General features: G+C 46.4%; 1 protein-coding gene and 1 pseudogene across 2 annotated transcripts; both read right to left on the bottom strand.

The window, feature by feature from the left end:
* Positions 1-4,012: 4,012 nt before the first annotated feature.
* Positions 4,013-6,061, bottom strand: LOC146575142 (uncharacterized; annotated as a pseudogene).
* A 5,444-nt stretch (positions 6,062-11,505) lies between these two features.
* On the bottom strand, positions 11,506-23,496 carry aldh4a1 (aldehyde dehydrogenase 4 family, member A1). 2 transcript variants are annotated; one of them, XM_085275347.1, is made up of 15 exons: positions 23,321-23,496; positions 18,068-18,161; positions 17,876-17,968; positions 17,741-17,788; positions 17,447-17,602; positions 17,204-17,353; positions 16,548-16,622; positions 15,822-16,009; positions 15,185-15,258; positions 14,909-15,105; positions 13,630-13,677; positions 13,382-13,534; positions 12,922-13,043; positions 12,675-12,793; positions 11,506-12,402 (listed from the first exon to the last, which is right to left on the bottom strand). In XM_085275347.1, exons 1-15 carry the CDS (start codon positions 23,359-23,361, stop codon positions 12,290-12,292), a joined length of 1,671 nt encoding a protein of 556 aa, XP_085131473.1. In that variant the 5' UTR covers positions 23,362-23,496; the 3' UTR covers positions 11,506-12,289. The 2 variants fall into 2 exon arrangements, with proteins under 2 accessions (XP_085131473.1, XP_085131472.1); XM_085275346.1 differs by lacking the exon at positions 23,321-23,496 and adding an exon at positions 18,850-20,912.
* Positions 23,497-24,202: the final 706 nt, after the last annotated feature.

Below are 24,202 nucleotides of genomic sequence, written 5' to 3'. Positions count from 1 at the left end.
AACAGTCCACGACTAAACCTTTCCATAGCTGGATCGGCACCCAGATTAAATTACTTGGTGTTACCATAAACCACCACCTTTCATGGTCTCAGCACATCAATTCTGTTATTAAGAAAATGGGACAGGGCATAGCTATAGCTAGGAAATGCTCCTTTTATATTACTTCTTCAGTTATGAAAGATGTCATTAACGCATTAGTATTATCTCATCTAGAGTACTGCTCAATCATCTGGTCTGCAGCTAATAAGACAGATCTGAATAGACTTCAGTTAGTCCAAAATAGGGCGGCCAGATTAGTGTTAAGGTGTTCATACTATACAAGTATTGACAAAATGCATGATAAACTTTCTTGGCTTTCTGTACAAGCTAAATTATACTATGGCTTACTTGTATTTTTAAAGAAAACAATACTGTTAAACACACCACACTTTTTTTGTGCTCAGTTGCAGTATCCAGATGAAATTCATAATCATGCCACACGATTCTCAACCAACCACAATTTAGTAATTCCTCGTGTTAAAAGTAACGTTTTGAAAAACTCTGTTATATTCAGAGCATCGTTTCAGTGGAATAAGTTGCCTGAGGCAATAAGAGAATTGGCTTCAATTCATAATTTTAAAAATTACTTAAAAGCCTATTTAGGCAGTTTTTAATGTATTTGTAAAAATTGTAGAGGGTAATATCACTTGTAATGGAAATTGTGTATTTTGTTTGAGTGTTTTGTTTTGGTTTTCTGCTTTTATATAATTTTTAATATTCACATGTTTACATTTCAGTATTGTAAAACTTTACTGTAGATCTAATTGTTGTAACATTTTATTTGGAGATATTTGATGGCTTGGGCCCCAGGAATACTAGCAACCACTGTTGTGGAAGCTAATGGGGTTCCTTATAAATAAACAAATAAACAAATATTAAACAAATATGTAAGACTGCTTTCTTCCATTTGTGCAACATCTCTAAAGTTAGAAATATCCTGTCTCAGAGTGACGCTGAAAAACTAGTTCATGCATTTATTACTTCCAGGCTGGACGACTGTAATTCATTATTATCAGGAAGTCCTAAAAACTCCCTGAAAAGCCTTCAGCTAATCCAAAATGCTGCAGCAAGAGTCCTGACAGGGACTAGAAAGAGAGAGCAGATTTCTTTTTTTTTTCCCTTCCCTTCATTGGCTTCCAACCAATCACAGCAGATGGCCCCGCCCCTCCCTGAGCCTGGTTCTGCCAGAGGTTTCTTCCTGTTAAAAGGGAGTTCTTCCTTACCACCTTTGCCAAAGTACTCATAGGGAGTCATATGATTGAATAATACATACTTTCTGTATGTATTATTTTAGGGTCTACCTTACAATATAAAGCTTCTTGAGGCGACTGGTGTTGTGATTTGGCGCTGTATAAATAAAATTCAATTGAGTTGAATCGAACTGGAAAGTGATCTTGAGCAAGTCTGTTCACTTCAACAACAAAGCCAGAAACCCCAAACAGAGTTTTGATTCATTTTAAAGCCTGACGCTGAGCCTTGTTCACTCCAGCTATTGTCCACCTGGGCCTCACAGGTTCTTTACCTAATAACCTTTTAACTTGATCGTTTTTAAATTACCTCCACCAAGGTGGTTTTGTTTTTGGTGGTGTTTGCATGTCATTCTCTCTACACACAATAGCCAGAAAAGTTTAAAATAAACAGTGATAAAACTGTAGGGCTGTTTTCAAGGTTTCAGTTAAACTCCAAATACAGGACTCGGGAAGTAACTTAAAAGCAGCTTTATTGCTGAAACTCAAGTAATTACAACAGGAAAACATGTAAAATTAGGAATAACAGAAAAACGTAATGGCATGAGCAATACACCAAGGAGACACACAGCTCTCTATTTACAACTGTTCTTTGTAGGTGTGTAAACCTTCCTGTAGGCTCCCAAAAATATCATTCTGTTCATCTGGACCTGACATTTTCAGTGGGAGAAGCGTTTCATCATCATCATCATCATCATCATCATCATCATCATCAAGTGACTTCTTCAGTCTCAGCTGACTGCAGGTTTCCAACCTTATAAACAGGACATTTGCATGATAACTGAAACCATCAGAATCAGAATCAGAAACTTTATTGTCATTGTCATGAGAACAACGAAATTAAGAATGGTCCCCGATCATTGCATCATCCCTAGCAATATCAAAATATAAATAAAACAATAAAATTCAATAAATAAAATAGATAGAATACTTAAAATACTAATAAGATATAACAGTAAAACATTCACATACATTCCCACACACATGCTTCAGACCGTGCATAGATTAACACAAGAGTGGCGTGATGGACATTTTTTTGTAGTATTCAGATGTGTTATTGCAGTTGGATAACAGCTGTGTTTGAGTCTATTAGTCCTTGCTCTGATTGCCCTGTACCGTCTGCCTGAGGGCAACAGTTCGAACAGGGAGTGGCCAGGATGTGAGGTGTCTTTTATGATGTTTTGGGCCTTTTCAAAACAGTGGGCATTGTGTAGAACTTCCAGTGTGGGGAGAGGGCAGCCAGTGATCTTTTGGGCGGTGTTAATGATCCCTTGGAGTGCTTTCCTCTGAGCCCCTGTGCAGCTAGTGTACCAAATACATATGCAGTAAGTTAGAACACTCTCAATGGTGGCTCTGTAGAAGGACACCAGCAGTCTCTGTGTGATGTTATTCCTCCTGAGAATTCTCAGGAAGTACAGTCTCTGTTGGGCCTTTTTCAGCAGCTCGGAGGTGTTCGCACTCCAGGAAAGGTTCTCCTCTATATTGACTCCCAGGAAGCGGAAGCTTGCCACCCTTTCTACACAGTCCCCATTTATGAATAGTGGTTGGATCTCTGCCTTTTTCCTTCTGAAGTCTATTATGAGTTCTTTGGTTTTTGAAGTGTTGAGGAGGAGGTTATTGGCCTTACACCATGACGTCAGCTGCTCCACCTCGTCTCTGTACGTAGACTCGTCTCCCTTGGAAATGAGCCCCGCCACTGTGGTGTCATCTGCAAATTTCACAAAGATGTTGCTGTGGTGGCGAGGAGTGCAGTCGTGTGTGTAGAGAGAGTAGAGCAGTGGACTGAGCACACAGCCCTGGGGTGAGCCAGTGCTGAGACTCAGGGCTGAGGATGTGTGATGGCCAACTCTGACTCTCTGTCTACGGCCCGAGAGGAAGCTATTGATCCACATGCAGGTGCTGTATGGAAGCCCCAGGTCTTGTAGCTTGGCCACCAGTTTGTGTGGAAGGATGGTGTTAAAAGCTGAGCAGTAATCCACGAAGAGCATCCGCACATAGCTACCATGCTCTTCCAGGTGAGTTAATGCAGCATGGAGTGCTGTGGCTACAGCGTCTTCCGTGGATCGGTTTGCTCTGTAGGCAAACTGGTGTGGATCCAGGCTGCGGGGCAGGGCTGCTGTGATGTGTCTGCGGACCAGCTTCTCAAAGCATTTCATTACCACTGGGGTGAGTGCCACCGGTCTGTAGTCATTCAGGCCGGTGATGTGGGGCTTCTTAGGCAAGGGGACTATGGTGGAGGACTTCAGGCAGAGTGGGACAGTCGCCTGTGCGAGGGATTTGTTGAAAATCCTGGTGAAGATCCCAGCCAGCTGTCCTGCACAATCCCTCATGGGCCGTGAGGTCAGTTTTCATGATCATTAACATGCAAATGTGCATGTTAATGATCATGAAATATGCAAACTTTGCAAATATGCAAAATCTGTAGGGATGGGTATCGTTTAGGTTTTATCTGATACTGGTGCCAAACCGGTACTTTTGAAACTGTGCCGGTGCTTAAAGAATGGAGAACACAAAATTGGTCCAAAAACCTCTCATGTTCAGCTGTTTTTTGTAAAAAGATAACAATGTTAGCCTTTTCTGCAGCTATGGGGCATATATGGTATCACTCTTGACTGGAAGCAGTGCTTAAACAATGGAAAAAACACCAACTTTGTCCAAAAACCTCTCATGTTCAGCTGTTTTCCACTTTTTCTTTGGTCATTTTAGCCTTTTTGGCCAGGGTGAAGGGAGCATCTGCCATCAAACAAGAAGACAGCCGCATGTAGCTATGATGATGTTTGCTAGTTCACCTTACATGCATTAATGTAATAACGTGGTTAGCCTACTCAACGTAAATTACACACGAACAACATGAAGCTACTCACGCAGAGAAGAACGGCTGCTGCTGCATCATCATCCTCATCATTCCTGCTACACTGGCAGGGCTAGGGGCCAGGACTCTCCTCTTCGGGTTTTTGGGGGATGTTGCTAACTCCGGGTCCGATAACAGGCACCACACCCGCAGTAGATGTGCTCGGTGTGAGGTCTCGCAGCAAGCTATCAAATACGGCGCATTTCTCGGCTTTAAAAAAACGCTATGCGTCGCCAGGTGTTTCATCGGATTTGAGGTGTTACCTCCTTTGACAGTATCACAGTATCAGCTTAAAGCACTTGTTGCTGCTGAGTTTGCATCTTTTGCTGTGAAGTACAGCCAGACTTTGACCGCTTAGCCTTGGACATTTTTAATCTGTAGCTCTGCTCTAAAAGAACGTACGTACCTGGCCCCGCCTACTATCCTCGGAAACGTAAAACGATTGGCTAGAATCTAAAGTGTATCACAGCTCAGGAAAATAAAGCACCGAAATAAAGCACCGAAATGAGCGCTGCTTTTCAGTCTGGTTACTAATGTTTATGTCAGAACCGGCACCGGTACCCATCCCTAAAAATCAGTTTATCAAATAAAATCAGCTGTTGATCAGCTCAGTGTGACTGACAGATGATCAGAGGTGCAGAGCAGCCAGTAAAAGAGTAGATAAGCGCTGCAGCATCTACATCACAAAAGGAGACCAGACCCTCCTCACAAACACCCCCACCTTCTCAGGACCGGGCTGAAGAGAGAGAGGGACTGGAGGGCTAGCATTGGCTTCATACTTAATTCCATTTCTCAGCCACACAGTCCAGAAACCGTGTCGAGGACTCACTGTGAGTTGACCCTTCCTGTTGATCGACTCTGTGGCCACTCCTAAGTCCCAGTCAGTCTTTCCTTTAACCTGAACCTCAAAGTAAAATCTGCCTGAAGAGAAACTCTGCTCTCCTTAAACATTAAACACTGAGAAAATCTCTCTGGGTTGTCTGGAAGATTTTTCTTCACATTACTGTGATACACTTGTTTTCCATCATCAGACAGGATGAGTTTAGGATGAGCTGTATCAGGATCCAGAGTCACATCCACCTCATGCTGCTGGACCCTCTTCAGCTCTGCAGCCTCAACCAGCTTCTTCTTCATGAGTTTCCTGAGTGTCTCCTCCAGCTGAGCCACAGCTCTCCCCACAGTCCCCTCATATGATGGTGGACGGACTCTGACCTCTGTCCAGTCCTTGGTGGGTGGAGCAGCTTTCAGGGACGAAAAGCTTTGGAGGAGGTGGAGGTGGTCTTCAGAGTGTGAGAGCTGCTCCACCTCAGAGCTTCTCTTCATCAGCTCAGAGATTTCCTGTTCCAGATCTTTGATGAGACCTTCAGCCTGTTTCTCTGTAGTTTCCTGTTTGTCTTCGATCTCCTTCATGAGCTCCTTCAGGCGTCTCTCAGACTCCTTCAGAGCCCTGAGGACCTGAACACCTTCTGCTTTCTGTCTGTCTGCAGCATCTTTACTCATCTTCACTGACTATTTGATCTCCATAATCTTCAGTCATCTCTTCTGGATCATCTGCTGAATCTCAGCCTCTGTCTTCTCCAGCTCTGCCTTCTTTCCTTCATATTCTTCTCTCAGAGGAACAAACTCGTGGTTCTTGTGGTCTAAAACAGAGCAGAGCACACAGACACGTGTCTGGTCGGTCTAACCCTAACCCAGGTCAGACACACCAGGCAGGACTTCGGCGCCTTCAGTCTGGGTCCAGTGCAGACGTCACAGGGTCTTCTCCTGGTTTGGCAGCTTGTTGCTCTGAGCTGCTGCTGCTGGCTTTCTGCTGAGCTTCACGTCTGAACTGAGCAACCATCTCAGAGATTAATGTGTTGACCCTTAACCGAGGTCTAGTGCAGAAAGTCTCTTTACTCATGGGACACTGACACCTCTGACTCATGTCCCAGTGCTGAGTGATGCAGTTTTTGCAGACGTTGTGTCCACATGGTGTAGAGACTGGATCAGTGAACACATCCAGACAGATGGAGCACAGAAACTGATCGCAGATAGCTGACAGCAGGCGTGTCTGCACTCTGAGGGAGAAAAAAATAAATTTTTTATTACATTAAAAAAAAAAAAAGTTTTACATTACATTTAGATTACATTTTTAAAAAGACAGAAAAAGGTGTCAGTTTTGAACTCTTTACATGTGTTTCTCAGTAGTAGATATTACTACACTTTCTGGGTAGTGTAATAGAAAATTTCCATTATTCTCATTTGAAGTATTTAAGTGCTTATGCATATGCTTGGTTGTGACACTGTAATAGACTGTTCAGTGAACGTTTCTAAAAGTAGATGAACTTATTTCAGGCTCAGCAGTTGGAGAAGACGACTCCCTTTGCAGGTGCTGATAATGCCAAGGGCACAAAACAGCATACCCACTGTTCTGTTAGGTTTCCTAGCGAGGCGCGTGATGTGTGGTGATCAGTTTGTAAATTCCTCCCTCTTCCTTGGAATGCATAAAGGACTGGGAGCACCACTCCTGTTTCAGAGCTCGCATGACTGAACTGTGATGTTTGATGCCTGGGAGCTTGAGGGTCCTGCGCAGTATCTTAGCTGTTCCCAGGACTGCGCTCTTCTGGACAGAGATGTTATTCCCGGGATCTGCTGGAGCCACTCGCCTAGCTTGGGAGTCACCGCACCTAGTGCTCCGATTACCACGGGGACCACCGTTACCTTCACCCTCCACATCCTCTCGAGCTCTTCTCTGAGCCCTTGGTATTTCTCCAGCTTCTCGTGTTCCTTCTTCCTGATATTGCTGTCATTCGGAACCGCTACATCGATCACTACGGCCGTCTTCTTCTGTTTGTCTACCACCACTATGTCCGGTTGGTTAGCCACCACCATTTTGTCCGTCTGTATCTGGAAGTCCCACAGGATCTTAGCTCGGTCATTCTCCACCACCCTTGGGGGCATCTCCCATTTTGACCTCGGGACTTCCAGGTTATACTCGGCACAGATGTTCCTGTACACTATGCCGGCCACTTGGTTATGGTCTATTTGGTAAAGTAAATTGAAGTAAATCTGTTGGGCATCTTTCTTCGCCTTTAGACAATAATTCTGATGCAAAAGAGCCGAACGGGACAGGCAAAAAAACAAACAAAAAACAAAAACCAAAGATAGCGGAGGGCGTTACACAGCAGCTGTTTTGTTTGACAGCCCTATTAAAGATTAACATCAGTCTGCACAGGATGATCTGATATCCTCGTGTCGGTGTTGTTCCCACATCATCATGCAAATGTTGTTCCAGGATCAACATTGCAACTGACCAATCACATTGTTGTGACGTTATTCTTTTGCACGCCAAGCCATTCGTGCATTTATGAAATTCCAATGTTGCAAGGACAATATCAGTTCTGCTTACTGTTTGTTAAAGGGTCAGGGTCCGTTGATTGGCGGATAGAGGCGGTTTTTCCCGAAGTCGCAAAAGTATGACGTCACAACATTCTGATTGGTCACTTGCAATGTTGATCCTGGAACAACATTTAGTATGATGATGTGGGAACAACACCAGCACGAGGATATCAGATCGTGCGTCTGCACGCGCTCCAGAGAGCTTTTCTTCACATTCTTTAATTCTCACTCGCTTTTGCAACTTTGTACTTTTGTGTTACTCGCAGCAACGACTCCACTTCATTGTTAGTCCATTTGAAAAACTCGCTGCTTTTCCTGCGACGTTTCAAAGAGCAGGAAAGTAAATAAGCGGCAGACAGAAATGAGGCAGGCGCATGCGCAGCACTGGAACGTCAGCGTTTGCAGCTGTTTCAGTGTGGACGCACAACTCTGTGAAAATGACTGAAAACGCTTGTGTGGACGCGGAGCCGCGGACGTAGCTATGGCTAAGCTCTCCTGCCTGTGCTCTGGGTTTCTGCACTTGGGTTCGGTTCTGGTACTGAATACTAGAACTAGCACTGTTAACAGAAGAGTTATTAAGGGCAAACCTTTCCTGGGTGTCTTAGCTAGTGATCAGCTCCAGATAAACACCATGGAGGAACCATATGAGAACATGTCATATTACTTTATGCTGTATGTCTAAAATGTGAGGATATTATCCAGTAATATTACAATCATGTAAAATATAATTGTAGTATTGGCGTTACAACAGACGGACGACGTGTCCAGGATGTGCCCTGGCTCTCACCCAGCATCTTCTGGGACCCTGAATCTAAACAGCATTGAAGAAAACTGATGATGAAGATTGCACCACCCTTTATTTAACTCAAACTTAACTTCCTGTTTTTAAGTTCATGATAAAAATCAAAAGTCTGAGAAACACTGATCCTTAAAGAAGAACAGCTCTGCTAACAAAACTCTGGCCATTAAGCGACAAATACATCACAAATCTTCGTACTGCATCACAATAAAGGCCTCGAGTTCTATTGTTGTTATTGTGAAAGACTGGATAATCATCAGTGTTCAAATTCTGAGCACTAAATCACTGTGACTTTTACCTTCCACAATAATGATTCAACACAATAAAACACAGCTCAGCTTTTATTTTGAAGCTGGGTTTTGGAGAGCTGGATGTAAATGTGTCTCCAAAGCTCTCAGCTTAGCTTCTGTAGTTTAAATGTGGCTGTAAATAAAATGCAAACATCAGCCATGACGGAAACGCCACTGTGAGCTATACGATGGTTCTCTGTGTGAAAGGACTGACAGTCTCTGATTCACGGGTCTGTCTTTGAGTCTGTTGCTGCTCCGTAACGCTCTCTGTGACAAAGCTTCCTCTCTTTGTGCTCTTCCATGTCTTTATATATGTTGGTGCCACAGTGGAGAATGTTCTTCTAACATGCACGATGTTTACAGCGTTTTCATTTACAGCTGTAAAGTAACACAACACTCACTGCAGCCTGAACGTCACATGACCACCGGGCAAGTAAGCAGAGTAGGGAGGAAGGGCGTGCATGAGAGGTGTCTGCACAGACATGTCTACTTTCTGATGAACGGGGCCATGCACTACACCAGCAGGAGACAAACCGGTCATGCTGGTATCGATCCAGTACCAGTGGATTCAATATTTGGATTGATCAGGTCACTCCTGATCAGTGCCGCAGTGAGACAGTTTCAAACAGCAGATGTTTCTACAGCGGATCTGTGGCTAAATGAGCCCATTTGTATTGAACCAATGTGACTGTGACGAGTCAGCATGAAGTCATCTGAGTCATCAGAAACAGGAAGTGTGATGCACTCAGCACTGCTGCTGAGAGAAACCTGATGGACTCTGGTGAATCCTCTCTTAGACCCTAACAGGACTCGACTGCAGCTCTGCTGCTGCGCTCTCACTTTCACTTTCTTTAGTAACATGACCTCTGACTTCACATTTTTCAGGCGTTGCTCCGCCTCTACCTGCAGCTGTTTGTCTGGTTTTGCTGCCTCTTCCTTTGCAGCAATCAGCTGGTTTATACACACAGTAATGACGGCCTCAGGTGAGAAACTCACCTGGATTTCCAGCAGACTGAAAGTTTCTGGTGGCCACTGATGGAGGTCACAGGTCTGAGCTGAAATGATGCTTTAAATCAGCGGTCCCCAACCCCCGGGCCTCGGACCAGTACCGGTCCGTGAGTCGTTTGGTACCGGGCCGCGAGAGTTGAGGCTCAGGTGTGAAATGTCTGGTTTTCAGGGTTTTTATCGGTTTTCAGCGTTATTTTGTTATCGTTTTTATCGTTAACTCGGTTTTCCTGGGTCTTTTCACGTGTGTTATGAATACATTTTGCTTTTTTTCTGTACCAGTACTAGTTTTATTTTGTTGTATTTATCCGCGACACCTTAAAGGCCGGTCTGTGAAAATATTGTCGGGCATAAACCGGTCCGTAGCGCAAAAAGGTTGGAGACCGCTGCTTTAAATAAAATATGTTAGAAATGAATTCTTTAAAGCTCTGAGTTTTTGTCCTTCCAGCCTGTTCGACCTCTTTAGTTTGCTGTAAACCACAGACTTCACTACGTTTGTGGGAAACCATCACAGCACTGAATGGTTGCCAACTGTTTGACCATCAAATAAGGCCACCTCTGGCATGCCGAAGCACAACGCACAGCCAGCTGGACATAGTTTAAACATGTGCTGTATGTTCATTTCTTTTAACAAAAATGCAGTAAAATTTTGGTATTAATTTCAATCAATACCTCATCTAAAACAAAGACCAGGACAAAATCACAGTAAAATTAGATTTTGGGGCCATCTGTTGGTCAGAAAGTGGCATTGCAACATACGGGACATTTTGCTCGGTATGATGGATGTCGCGGCTCGAACAGGACAGAAACGTAACGTAAAATAATGAAATTGACCTCCTACATGTGTAAAAATATGTACTTAATAATATGATCAGTAATGTTATTGTTCGATTAATCGGGCTTACAATAGTAGAAAACTACTATTACTTGGGTTAATTATGTAATTGTATATAACGGTTCTTGTACATTTAAGCCATAATATATTTAATCAAATTGATATAAAACACGTCCAAGTGTGTAACTGATTATTTGGTTTATAATAAACTCCCATCTGCTGTTCATCTTTGACTACATTAAATGTAATGTTGATTTATGTCTTTCAAAACATCCATAAAATGTTGTTGTAATTATTCTGTTAATTGCAGATCTTGTCAAGTACAAAGAGACTGATAAGAAACGAGTCCACAAACAAATCACGTGTTCTTGGATGCAAACACTGAGAAGTCCACGTACTTTGTAAAGTGCTGTAAAAGAGGAGCACAACATTTTTATTTGGCATATTTGTCCTTGAAAACATTTTTAGACATTAAAAAAATCTAATGTTGCTATAAGACCACCTCAAGATTTCATGTCAGTTTTTACTTGAAATGATAAATAAATATTTGGCCTCACTGTAAATCTCACTGTGCAGCTGTTCTTCTCACTTGCAGACCCCTTCGTGTGATCATGTGCGTGGCTTTGTCACGTCGGTGCTACTGGTTGCTGCGCAGCGCCATCTACCATCCCATCATGATCTCTGTCCTGGAAGTGCTCGTATAATAGCAGAAGTCTCCGATGCAGCATTGCAGTATTTCTGGCTGCAAGCAGCCTCCTATCAGGTAATTCTCACCGTCAGCAAAGCCAATCCAGTGCCATGCAGTTACAAGAGCTTGTTTCAGATTTACATCTACAAGCCTTTACCTTCCCTCTGTGAGCGCAACAGCAACAGACCTTAAATACTGATCTGCATGCGTAGCTTTACATCAGCTTTTAGGCGTTCCCATCACTGATGGAAACCTGACGTCTAACCTGCCACTTTTCATATCCTCCCTGATGAACTTGATGTGTTGCAGGTATATAGATGTGTGTGCATACTGTTGAAGTGAGACTGAGCAAACACAAGGAGCATAACAGACCAAATGTTTCCATTATTTATTGTTGAAAAGTAACCATCAGAGTTTCTAAGGCAGGCACGTTCTGAAAACACAGCTCTGAGTCAAAGAAACGGACGCGAGTCGAGTCCAGACCGGCAGGGACGGACATCTGTGCTGGAGCCCGATGACGAGTCAGTGTGGGCTCTGCTGCAGGTGACGCTCACTGGCTGTGTCCCATTTAGGGTCTGCACGCTAGAAGTACGCGCACTACGTACGGTGCGCACTACGTACGGTGCGCACTACAAGTACGAGAAGTGTGGAAGCGAGAGGCTTGTGAAATGGGACGGTATACGCTTCGTCGCGCTGTTCAGGTTGCCTAGCAACCATGATACTAACCGCGAGACACCTTACACACAGCTTTGCGTACTTCAAGCGTGCAGTCTCTTAATTGGGACACAGCCACTGTCTGCGCTCTCAAACAGGAAGTTATTTCTACGTCACACAGGAAATGAGGTCACACAGAAATGGAAAAAACTCTAAAACAGGAAACGGACGCAGATCTCTGAGACTTCGACTAGAGTTTTAAATCACGAACTCTAAACCAATGATAACTCTTAACAGGACAGATACCGACTGATTAATGAACCGATCATCTCAGCTGAGGCCTGAGCCGCACACCTGAACCTGCCGTGCTCACAGGACCTCACTGATGACTCTACCATGATTGATTAGAAAAGCAGCCGTGTTAGGATGAAGACACGTTCAGTGCAGCGAGACGAGGAGGTGATCGGGCCGCGCGTGGTCTCAGCGGACGGACGGACTCCTCCTCAGCCCATGTAGGGGTACTTCCACTCTGTGAGGGGGACGTGCGTCCGCTTCACGGTCTGCGGAGACGTCCACCTGAGGACGTAGTGAGGACCTCCAGGTTTGTCGTTTGTACCTGCCACACAAAGCAAACAGCACTAAACTTATGGTCACACGTCGTCTGGTCCTCGCTTACGTTTTGCTCGGAGTCGTTGTTTGGCGTTCCCGACAGGTAAAGTGCCCTCTGGTGGACAAACTACGTAACACGTGTAACAGGCGTTGACAAATATTTCAGACATATCTGCGATATTCTGATCAGACATAAGAAACCGTCGGCAAAACAGGAAGTACTCGAGTAAATGTACTCTGTTATGCTCCAGCTGAGGTCAGAGCAGCGGCGACGCTAACCTGAAGCTCTGGCGCCCCCGAACGGCTGCTGAGCCACGATGGAGCCGGTGGATTTGTCGTTGATGTAGTAGTTTCCCGCGGCGTTCCTCAGCACGCTGGAGGCTTCGTCGATCACCTTCCTGTGACGGAAACAACCAGAACACACAGAGTTCAAACTTCCTCTGAATCCATTGCTGTTAGAGCTCCGCCTCTTTCTCACTGTAACCCACTGACAGTCAAACAGGAAGTGGCTGAGGGCGAGCCTTACTCGTCCTTGGCGAACACGGCTCCGGTCAGCGCGTACGGCGACGTGGCGTCGATCAGCCGCAGAACCTCTCTGTAGTCCTTCTCAGGATAAACGTAAACGGCGAGGACGGGCCCGAAGATCTCCTGCAGAACACGCGTGTTCATTTAAACACGCAGAAACACGGGATCAGGAAGGCGGACACACGCAGATGCCGTGAACATGACAACATGCCATCGCAAGGAAAGCAGCTGAGGTAATAATGATGCGTGACACTCGCGGTGGGGTTTTAAAAACAACATGGACGCTCACGCAGCATCACTTCATACTTGTGCTCGCTGTCAAACATTGTGTCGCTAACAGACCTGAGACAAGCTCGTCGACACGCCTGTGCGCGCTCGCCAAGCTACATACATGAAACTGTAAACAAGGACTCATGAAGGATGCACACAGGAAGCAGGGAGACGGTTACTGCGGCCCGTACCTCGTTCATGATGGCGTCCTGCGGGTCTCTGGTCTCGATGATGGTCGGCTCCACGAAGTAGCCCTTCTTGTCGTCGCAGTTTCCTCCGGCGATGACTTTCAGGTTTGGGGAAGACTTGGCGCGTTCGAGCCACTTCTTTATCCGCCCAAACGACTGCAGGAGGTGACGAGCAAACGGGGCTCATGACGTACACCCACCGACATACTAACACTGAGACTTTTGTTGTTTCCGAGCAACGGGATGTTTACCTTGTCGTCGATCACGGCTGATAAGAAGGTGCTGAAGTCCTCGACAGGCTGACAAAACAGAGGAAATCAGTGAGACTCAAACATCACGCACTTCTTGCACTTAAAACCTGCTCAGAGCGAAACTTTAGGACCGCCCCCACGTCCTGTTTGTGGCCCACGGCTGACTGAGTCACCTGCTGCAAATCATTAACGCTCAAATAATGCAGGACGTGAGAGTGAACATGACTGCATGCTTCTGCACGTCAGGCTGAATCACCTGGATGTTCTGCTGGAGGTTTCTTCCTGTTCAAAGGGAGTTTTTCCTTCCCACTGTTGCCAAAGTGCTGCTCATAGGGGGTCACATGATTGTTGGCTTTTTCTCTCTGTGTTATTGTAGGGTCGACCTTACAGTATAAAGCTCCCTGTTGTAATTTGGCACAACTGAAAACTGAATTAATGAACATCTAACCTGAATAAATCCTGATCACTTATGAACAGCTCAGACTTTTCAAACCGCTTCTGTGTGCACGTCTGAAACGACGCTAACATCTGCAACTCGCCCACAAAACCTCAAACACGCACGGACGAATCGGCTGATACGCACAGGACACGCCACATCCACACGCGGTCAAAAGACACAGATTAATGCTGCCCGCTTCGCACAGATGTAAGCTGCGTTCAAGTCCTGGTGTAAAGCTGGGACAGCGGGCGTTTCTTTTTCCAAACACACAGAACAGCTGGTCTCCCCACCACCACAGGAGCCTGCTGGGAGAAGTCAGGGAGCAGCATGTTTGTCACTGTGTGTCAGCCAACTCATCCCTCTGCATTTGAATAGAGAAATAATCCAGGTGATGTTAGCTTAACCACTAATCCTGAAGGCTGCTGTGTCATTTAAGAATTTAATGGGTAAATCTCTTTGTGGCAGAGCTGCTCTGTGTATTTACAACGCCTGCTTTACTTAAAAACAAACAACAGAGGAGTAGAGGAGGATAGAGGATGCCCATTTGTCCCAGTTTTACACTGGGACTTGAACTCAGCTTACATTAGTGGGTCTGTGTGAAGCCGGCACCACGACACTTGTCTCAACATGCGGGCGATTCGTCCACACGTGTCTAAGGTTTGTCAGCGAGCGATGTTAGATCCGAGTCGTCCTTCACAAAGAGGTTTTCAATGACCCGTTCTGATTCTCGGCTGACGTTATTAAAAAAGCCCAAACAGATAAAAACCAAACTGAACGTGTTACATGAAATCTGAAGCGAGCAAAGCCGCTCCTGACCACGCAGCAGCTCTCTGTACTCACGTCGCCCACTCGGATGTCCTTGTGGATGGCGAGCAGCTGCTCTTTGATCTGCGGCCACAGGCTGTCCGGTACGTACATCCTCGAGCAGGCCGAGCACTTCTGACCTCCGTACTCGAACGCCGAGCGAATGGTTCCCGTCACAACGCTCTGGACCTCCGCTGACGTGTGGATGAAGTGGAAATTCTTCCCCCCGCACTCTGAAAGCACAAAGAAGTGATGGACACGAGCTGCTTTTAAAGACAGTAGTGAGAGCAGACAGCGAGGAGCGCTCCTGACCTCCTGCCAGTCGAGGGAAAGTCCTGTAGATGTCCAGGTTCTGCGCGACCTGCTTCCAAAGACGCTTAAACGTCCTACGAACACAGAACCGTTTGTAAGAGACGTACAGCCGGAGGACGAAAGACGTTTCACTCATCAACTCTGACAAAGCTGAAAGAACCGGACACGCTGACAAATCAAGCTGAAACTGCAGTTCCATGGACATCCAGCAGAGGCGCCGGCAGCGAGTCAGCATGTTAACATTTATAACAACTGTTATAACGGCTGAATGAAAGAAGGACGAGCGTCACAGTTTTATATGCTGCTCAGTCCTTTAACAGGAGTCAGAGACAAGCTGACACCTGTGGGAGGGGACAATGTTTTTACATCTCACCTGTTTAAACTGCTTGTTATTATTAGGGGCGTGGCCTTTTTGGTTGACACAGCTTCACCTGAACTGAACCTGTGGACTGTGTTTGTGCTGCTGGAGTCTTCTGGAGTATTTTAATGATCTGATCAATAACTGCTGTGAGGTCACTGTACTAACAGAGCGTCCAAGAAGGCGGAGCTCCAGTTTTGGTGCACAGCGAGATTCAGAGATTGAATGTTTAGACTCTGCAGGACATTCTTGTGTGGAAACAGTCGTAAACATCCTTACGGCATGCTGCCGGTGAAGTTGATGCCTGCCAGGTGCTCCGAGGCGGTGACGGCGTCTCCGAACACGGGGCCGTCAGCGGGCAAGAACTGGATGATGTTTGGCGGCATGCCGCACTCCCTGAGGATTTTATACACAGAGTAGCTGGCAGACATGGCGGTGTCACTCGGCTTCCAGAGGACGACGTTACCCTGGAAGACATGAAAACAGTCCACAGATCAGGGAGAGATCCTCCATCAGCCACAGCTGAAACAGGACAACTTTATTAAAAAGCGAATTAATAAATACAGCTGCTTCTATTAAGAGCAGTGTCATGCTGGTCTATTATAAACAAATCAATCACGCAGCATGGATGCACTTCTCCCCAGAAGGAGCGTGGCAGTCAGGTCCGTGAGCGGCGGCACTACGGGGAAATCGTCCGGCATCTTGGAGCTTTGGGAACCTTAAACCTGAATCTGACCTGTGCACTGCACTGTCTGTTCATTAAAGTCAGAAGAGAACGTGGAGCCACCAGTGGGCTGCACACAGTGTGAGTTAAATTCACAGTCGAACATCAGACACTGAATCTCAGCTGGTTGGTGAAGTTGCAGAGCTGCAGAAACAGCTGACGTCGCGGGACGCTCGGCCGCGTCGCTCATAACGACCCCTCGCGCCGAGTCACGCCGAGTGGAGCCAAGTGCGCGGCGGTGAAAGAGGCTTTTGTGAGTCAGCTGACACGACCACACTCACCATCAGAGCCGGGGTGCCCGCCAGGTTTCCACCAATGGCAGTGAAGTTAAACGGAGCCACAGCAGCTACAAACCCCTGAAAGAAACAAAGACATGAGAGCGGTCAGCTGCAGCCGAGCTGAGGACGAAGCACCGCCTCACAGGTCCACCTGGTTACGTGTGACACGGGAGGCGTTCCACATGTCACGTGCCCCAGAGCGCCGTTTCCTTCCACTCACGGGTTCACAGAAAAAAAAAAAGCACACGCAACAAGAAAACCATCATAATCATCGCCGTGACCAGCGCTTCACAGCAGGTCCAGCGCTGGACTACACAAAATCATCGCGCTTCCACTTATGGCGACAGCAGGAAGTGATGTCATGTTGTGCAGAGTAAAATGTGTTTCTGTTGTTGCTACAGCTAACTCTCAGCCTCCTTCATACACACGGCGCTTCTTCTCGAGTCATACTGAACACGTGGCTCGCTTTAACGAGCAGGTTGTTCCAAACCAACGCCACCACAGCGTGAGCATGTGACTCCGAGTTCACGGTCAAACAGAAACAGCTGACGGTCGAGCTGTGAATTCATCAATCGTCTGCTGACGTCAGCGTTGGGACATCCCGCGTCGGGTGGCCGGGTCTCCTACGCGAGGAAGTCACGATGTAACCTGATTTTTACCTCCAGGCCTCGGTACAGCAGCGTGTTGGTGCTTCCCTCTGCGTCCAGCGGCTGCTGCCGCTGCAGCTCGATGGCGTGTTTGGCATTAAACCTGAAGAAGTCGATGAGCTCCGCGGCGGCGTCGATCTCCGCCTGCACCACCGTCTTCCCCTGAACGCCCACAAACGAGACAACAAGGGAAACAACTGTAAGGACACGCCCCTCGTTAATCCGTCACCGCCCCCCGGCTCGCACCTACCGTACCTGTCCGATCATGGTCTTGGCCAGGATCTCGGCTCTCCTGGGTCCGCTGATGACGTCGGCGGCTTTGAAGATGATCTGAGCTCGGTCCTCGACGGGCTTCAGGTCCCACTCCTTCCTCGCCGCCACAGACGCCGCGATGGCTTTGTTGATGAGCTCCTGCACGGGACACAGAGGACATGACCAAAACATACTGACAACCAGGGTTTCTGCCCCGAGAGCACGGACGCGTCACGATTAGAGGGCAGGAGTCCCGTCACGCTGCACCTCCGTCACTCAGACCTGCGATGAGCTCACCTTGTCAGCGTAGCAGAACTTCGCCACCTTGTGTGAGTGATTGAAGGGCTGCAAGAGGAAAGGAGAGAGAGCGGTGACCCCTCAGCGTGCGCTAAAGGTAAACGTGACCAGACTGAGCGACCAGCGTTTCCTCACAGAGAGCTGGTATCTGATGTCTTTGGTCCACACGTGCTCGTCTCCCACCACACACGGGATCTCCTCCGTCCTCCCCTTCAGGCTCGCCAAGGCCTGCAGACACACAGCAGGGAGTAAGGAGTGAGAGGGGTGAGGGAGGGGCGAAGGAGTGAGAAGAAGGAGAGGGTGAGGAGGAGCAGAGTGAGCTCAGACCTTCAGCAGCTCCACCCTCTCATGGCTGCCCTCTTTGAAGCTCAGGATCGGCTCATTCTTCACCTCCACAGCTGCACAGGGGAACGTCTTAAACCTGCAAACAGACACACACACACACAGACACACACACACACACACAGACACACACACACACACACATCAGGGTACATAAAACCAGCCTGGAGCAGCTGGATTTGAGCTGATCAAACTGGTCCCACTGGGAGGATGCTGGACTCCTGAACTGTGCAGCTAATCAGTAACCAAAGACACACACACACACACACTCCTCGTACCTATGGTACGACAACTTTTTGCCGTGCCCCTGGTACACCGCTCAGTAGCACTTTGCCACACAAACTCTCCTTGTGCCTATGGTACGACAACTTTTCTCCGTGCCCCTGGTACACTGCGCAGAAAAACCTTGCCACACACACACACACACACACACACACACACACACACACACACACACACACACACAGACAGACAGACAGACAGACAGACAGACAGACAGACACACACACACACACACACACACACACACACACACACACACTCTCCTCTCTGCAGCTTTTCTGCTGTCACAGGGATGAGCTGACTGAAGGGAAGCCGTCTGTCAGGACCTCCATGTCTTCACGTCACAGCTTCTTCTTCTTCTCTGCGACCCCCTAATGTGTCGCCCCCCCCCACATGTCAATCACACGCATCCTTCCTCCTATTGGTGGTTGCATCAGTTGCCGCGGTTTCCCGAGCGTCTCAGAGCACTGACATTACAGACTTACATGTTTCTCTGCTGGGTCTGTTGTTTATCTGTGCAGGTGTGCGTGAGAGGAAGATGAACCGAGGCCGTTGTAGAGCCGCGCTGTTTGCTGATGTTTCTCACGACCTGGTTATTCCAGCTGGATCCAGCTGAGCCGGATCGCTGCAGCGCCTCCTTCATCTATGATTAACCCGTCTGAACTCTGAGCAGAAGGTCGGCCAGCTGCTGTTTGCATTGGAGGAGGAGGCGGCGACACGCCGGCTGGCGGCATGTCGGGCATTCACACACACCCATGTGGCTCTGCGGCCCAAACGATGACAGCAAAATGAATCTGAGCCCGTTCAGTGAAAATCATGCGAAACGCAGTGGATGACCTTAACGAGCAGGTAATCCCGTGTAGCAGTACCTTAACGTTAACAAGCAGCTCTTCTGATTTTGATTAACACACGTGGCGTTCGTGTGGTACGTATGTCAGGTTGAACTTCAGAACTGACCTTAATGTAAAGACTCAGGATTGCCACATACAGAGGTTACCCAGGCGAGGCTACAGATTCACCTGGAGCTCAAATATCATCATTTCACTCAGACAGGACAACAAAACCATCCATAATTCAGAATCCTCATCGCTCCTATTTTGAAAGCTCTGTTGCTACTTAATTGCACTGTAAACCCAGAGTCATCGACACCCCTGAAACTCCCCGTTTTAACGGCCCACATAAGGCCGGTGTGATCTGAAGAGAGCCCGCGGTGCCACGTGTGCTTTTAATGTAAATGACTGACTGTACAGGTGAACGTGTCATTACACGTGCACTGCAGGCCACGCCATAAAACCAGGCGGTGAAGGCAGCATGACATCGATACTCCAAAGCTTCCAAGGTGCATTTTCCTTGAACCACTGCTTCAGTGTGGAAAATCACATGTGACCAATGAGGTCCCCTGAATAAATCACATGATTGGTCGAAACCGTCGATAACGCTTTGTATCGCCTCAGTGCCGTGTGAATGTGCGTTTTTGAAAGCTGGAGACATTTTCAACAAGAAAAGAAACAAAAACAGTGGAAAATGATTGTTTGTCATTAAAATCTCGATCCCATGGAAACAACCACACCATCCCTCACATCCTCCGTTTCCCCGGCACGCCTTCTTCAAACTACTACATAACAGCAGTTTACAGAATCCACAGACCATCCATCTTTGCAAAATTGTGTTTCATCGTCCACGCAGACCTTCATTACACTCAGCACCATTAGTTCAACATTGTTACGCTGTCTCCTTTTTCACCACTAGATGTCACTGAAACGACGCTTTGCATGAATGAACCGATTTTCAGTACAGTTGGTGAAATGGTTCATTGCTGGTTCATTGCTTTATTTGCGCAGCACTACACGGCTGAAGGGTTTCTTCCTGTTCCCACTGCCACCAAGTGCTTGCTCATGTTATTCACCTCACGTTATAAAGCTCCTTGAGATGACTGTTGCTGTGATTACTGTACAAATAAAACTGAATTGAATTTAGGTATTTTTCCACGCCCTCCGGCCTGGACTGGTCCCTTTGGTTGTGGCTCCTGGAACCAGCTGTTTGACACCAAGTTTACACACTGACTTCTTTATCAAATGTTTGTAAGATATCTTGTTTGTTTTCATCTGAGCCTCTCGGGTAAACACACCTTTCAGGTAAATGGCGTAATAAAATGTATTCTTAAAGATCTTCCGGGATTAATGGAGTGGTACCCAGATGGCACCACCGGAGGTGCGAAAGGTAACTGTTGCCCTATCATATATGTATGTGCTCTTAATCTGAAAGGTATAAATACGGAAGTGTGTGAGGAAGGCGTGTGCCTCTGAAGTAAAACTCTAACAACGTGTATGTGGTTTATTCCTCCATGAGATGTGCGAGTTACCACGGTATTTCTGCCCTAGAGAATGGAACATCCAACAGTAACAATGTCTAGCAGGTGTCTTCTTACATGTGCTCCCTTCCATTTCCCTGAATGTGTTGGATTATGAAAGTAGTATTAAACGTACAGTACTTGAGTAAAAGTACTTGGTTCAAGTTTGTGTGCAGTCAGTTCAGGCAGCAGCTGCCGGTGTTCCAGATCAACTGGCGTTTAGATCAACTGGCGTTGGTCGAACAGATGTGTGGCAGTCTTGCGTTTCAGGAGCTGCTACCGACAAACCAGCAAAAAAACGCCAAATGTGTCATCTGTGACACTTGTGAGGTTGTCTCAAACACACTCCGTCAGTCTTGATGCTGTTGAACAACAAAATGTTTAAAAATGTGGCGAGTTTACCTGGTGATATCCTCATGCGCGACGCGATCGCGAAAACAGCAAACAAGTAACACCACGCCGATGTTGTCCACAGGACAGCAAGAGTAAACGATCGAGAGACTCTTGTCGTCGTTATCGTTCCCCTCGCACGGTTTATTTCTCCGAATTCAGCGTTTTTGCTTCACAACTACAGCGAGCAGTTTACTTTGTGCACTAACATGGAGTCGAGTCAACCAGCGCCACCTCTGGCCAAGTGCCACAGCCTACAGCCAGATCAACCTGTGACACACATCTGCACCACGTTTGAATTCGTGTCATGCACATTTGTACCTTTCAATTGTGTCTGTTTGTGCGTCATGCAAATAAACCTTTGAAATGAATGAAATGATATCATGTATTTATTATCAGCCTACATTTGTACAAAATGCCAAATGACATACACATAAGAATCACCATCCTGATATCAATACTTTTGCCCATACGAAAAATGTCGTGAACACACTAATATTTCACCAGTGTTGTAACATCACATGTCGTTAGCATAGTCTGCCTGTGTCTTCCCTCTGCAAACAAACATGTTAGAGTTGGTTGTGATATACAGTCTGCATAAGTGTGGTCAATCTAATAAACATTTATAAGGAGATGGCAGTTACTGTGAATGTACAGCAGTTACACAGTGATTAGTAATAAACAGTCAGACAATGACCCTGACAACCTCATTCAATCTTGCAGATTGCACCTTCTGGGAAAGTGGTACCACACGGTGTGTGTGGACTTCCCCTGTGCAGAAGGCGACTACAAATGTTGTGGGTGCTAAATAAACAGAAAAAATTGATCCCTGTTGTCTTTGCTTACCGATTGTTTTTAGTGTTGACAATCCACATTGCTGGCATTGCATCTTTCAACATGTTTGTGGGCAGATTTGGATGTACCAGGGGTAAGTGCAGCCACTCAGCCTCTACTCAATGTGATCATAGCAGCAGGTGCAGATGTGTCACAAGTTAATCTAGTAGTGGGCTATGGTCATGTGTTAGTGGTGGGAACAGTCATATCCACTCACTCTCACTGGCTGTTTATTACTAATCACTGTGTAACTGCTGTGAATTCACAGTAACTGCCGTCTCCTTACAAATGTTCATTAGATTAACCACACTTATACAGACTGTATATAACTCCAGCCATGTTGATGGATTGCCTATATTGGCTGGAAATATTCATTTTCAGGGAAAAGACACAGACAGACGATGCTTACAGGATGTGATGTGACAACACTAATGAAATATTGATGTGTCATATTTGTCCAAGGCGTATTTCATTGTTATGGAAAAAGAGAATATTAAAATCATGATGACCAATTGGAGTGGTGATTTCTATGACTTTGTGTATATAATTTGGAATTTTGTACAAATGTAGGCTGATAATAAATACATGATATCATTTCATTCTTTCCAAAGGTTTATTTGCATGACGCACAAACAGACACAATTGAAAGGTACAAATGTGCATGACACGAATTCAAACGTGGTGCAGATGTGTGTCACAGGTTGATCTGGCTGTAGGCTGTGGCACTTGGCCAGAGGTGGCGCTGGTTGACTCGACTCCATGTTAGTGCACAAAGTAAACAGCACGCTGTAGTTGTGAAGCAAAAACGCTGAATTCGGAGAAATAAACCGTGCGAGTGGAACGATAACGACGACAAGAGTCTCCCGATCGTTTACTCTTGCTGTCCTGTGGACAACATCGGCGTGGTGTTACTTGTTTGCTGTTTTCGCGATCGCGTCGCGCATGAGGATATCACCAGGTAAACTCGCCACATTTTTAAACATTTTGTTGTTCAACAGCATCAAGACTGACGGAGTGTGTTTGAGACAACCTCACAAGTGTCACAGATGACACATTTGGCGTTTTTTTGCTGGTTTGTCGGTAGCAGCTACTGAAACGCAAGACTGCCACACATCTGTTCGACCAACGCCAGTTGATCTAAACGCCAGTAGATCTGGAACACCGGTCAGGTGTCATTACATAACCTGTAAACCTGTCACAAGCGACCCACTGGACCGTTACCGCCCCACACGACCAGCCTGGACCTCCACGCATGATCCGTCCCGTTACAGCATCGGTTATCGATCAGGTTATCGGAGTCGGAGGCCCTGAGGAGGCTAATTAGCTAAATGACATGTTGCAGAACTCAAGGAGTCTCGTGCGGGAGACATGCGCAGACCTACCCCCTCCAGGACCGACACACGGCCGCCCTCACGTGGAGCATCTTCCCGCCACAGGCCGCTGATTCACGCTGAAGGAAAAAGCCTATAGACCCGCTAGCAGAGCCGATCTGGCTGGAGAATGGATCAATAAACGATCGGAATCAACTTTCAGGTAACACCGACCCCCCCTCGTCGACTACACACACATCCCAACTCACTGCGACCGGGAAGGGGACACTGGTTTACTTATATCGTTCAAGTGCTTCACGCTGTCGCTACGCATTGGTGACATAACTCTACTTTACTAACGTGTCACTATAAAACCACTCTTAATCTCTCAGATTGGACTAAAGAAGAGCAAATATGTTTACAAACCTTCAGGAATCATAGATCCCCCCTCCCCACTACCTACGATGGAACCTTCCACAGGCGAATCTGCCATTGGCTACTCAGTAACCAATAAAAACAGGGTTAGGGTTAGGGTTAAAACAGGTCAGCCAATCAGAGGCCATATTCCAGGGGTCGGAACGAGGCTCCATATTTAACAATGTTCTTGATCTTTCGGTCAAGTCTGCAGTGTCTCTCTGATAATTTATTTGATTGTATTTCATATTTAATATTTTTTTTATTTTATAGATACTTTTGCGCTTCATTATTAAAATTGAATTGTATAGTATTAACTTAAATTAAACAGAAATTGTATTTTTTTAAGTTAAGTATACAACTCAGCATGTGTTCTGTATTTTAAATAAATCACATGCACATTAAAGTGGCCTCTTTCATGGCTGTCCTGTTCATATTTGTGTTGGGCTGGCTCCAGTCCTGAGGTTCACTGGACTTGTGAAACCAGTAGGAGCAGGTGGATTATCTTTCTGAGAAGAGCTGCTGAAAATAATCAAATAC

This window comes from Mchenga conophoros, linkage group LG5 (assembly GCF_057382185.1).
Source record: "Mchenga conophoros isolate Kocher_MC1m ecotype Shallow Benthic linkage group LG5, M_conophoros_male_GT1.1, whole genome shotgun sequence".
Taxonomy (NCBI): domain Eukaryota; kingdom Metazoa; phylum Chordata; class Actinopteri; order Cichliformes; family Cichlidae; genus Mchenga; species Mchenga conophoros.
The sequence above is the reverse complement of the archived record's forward strand: the minus strand, read 5'-3'. Positions and strand labels throughout refer to the sequence as shown.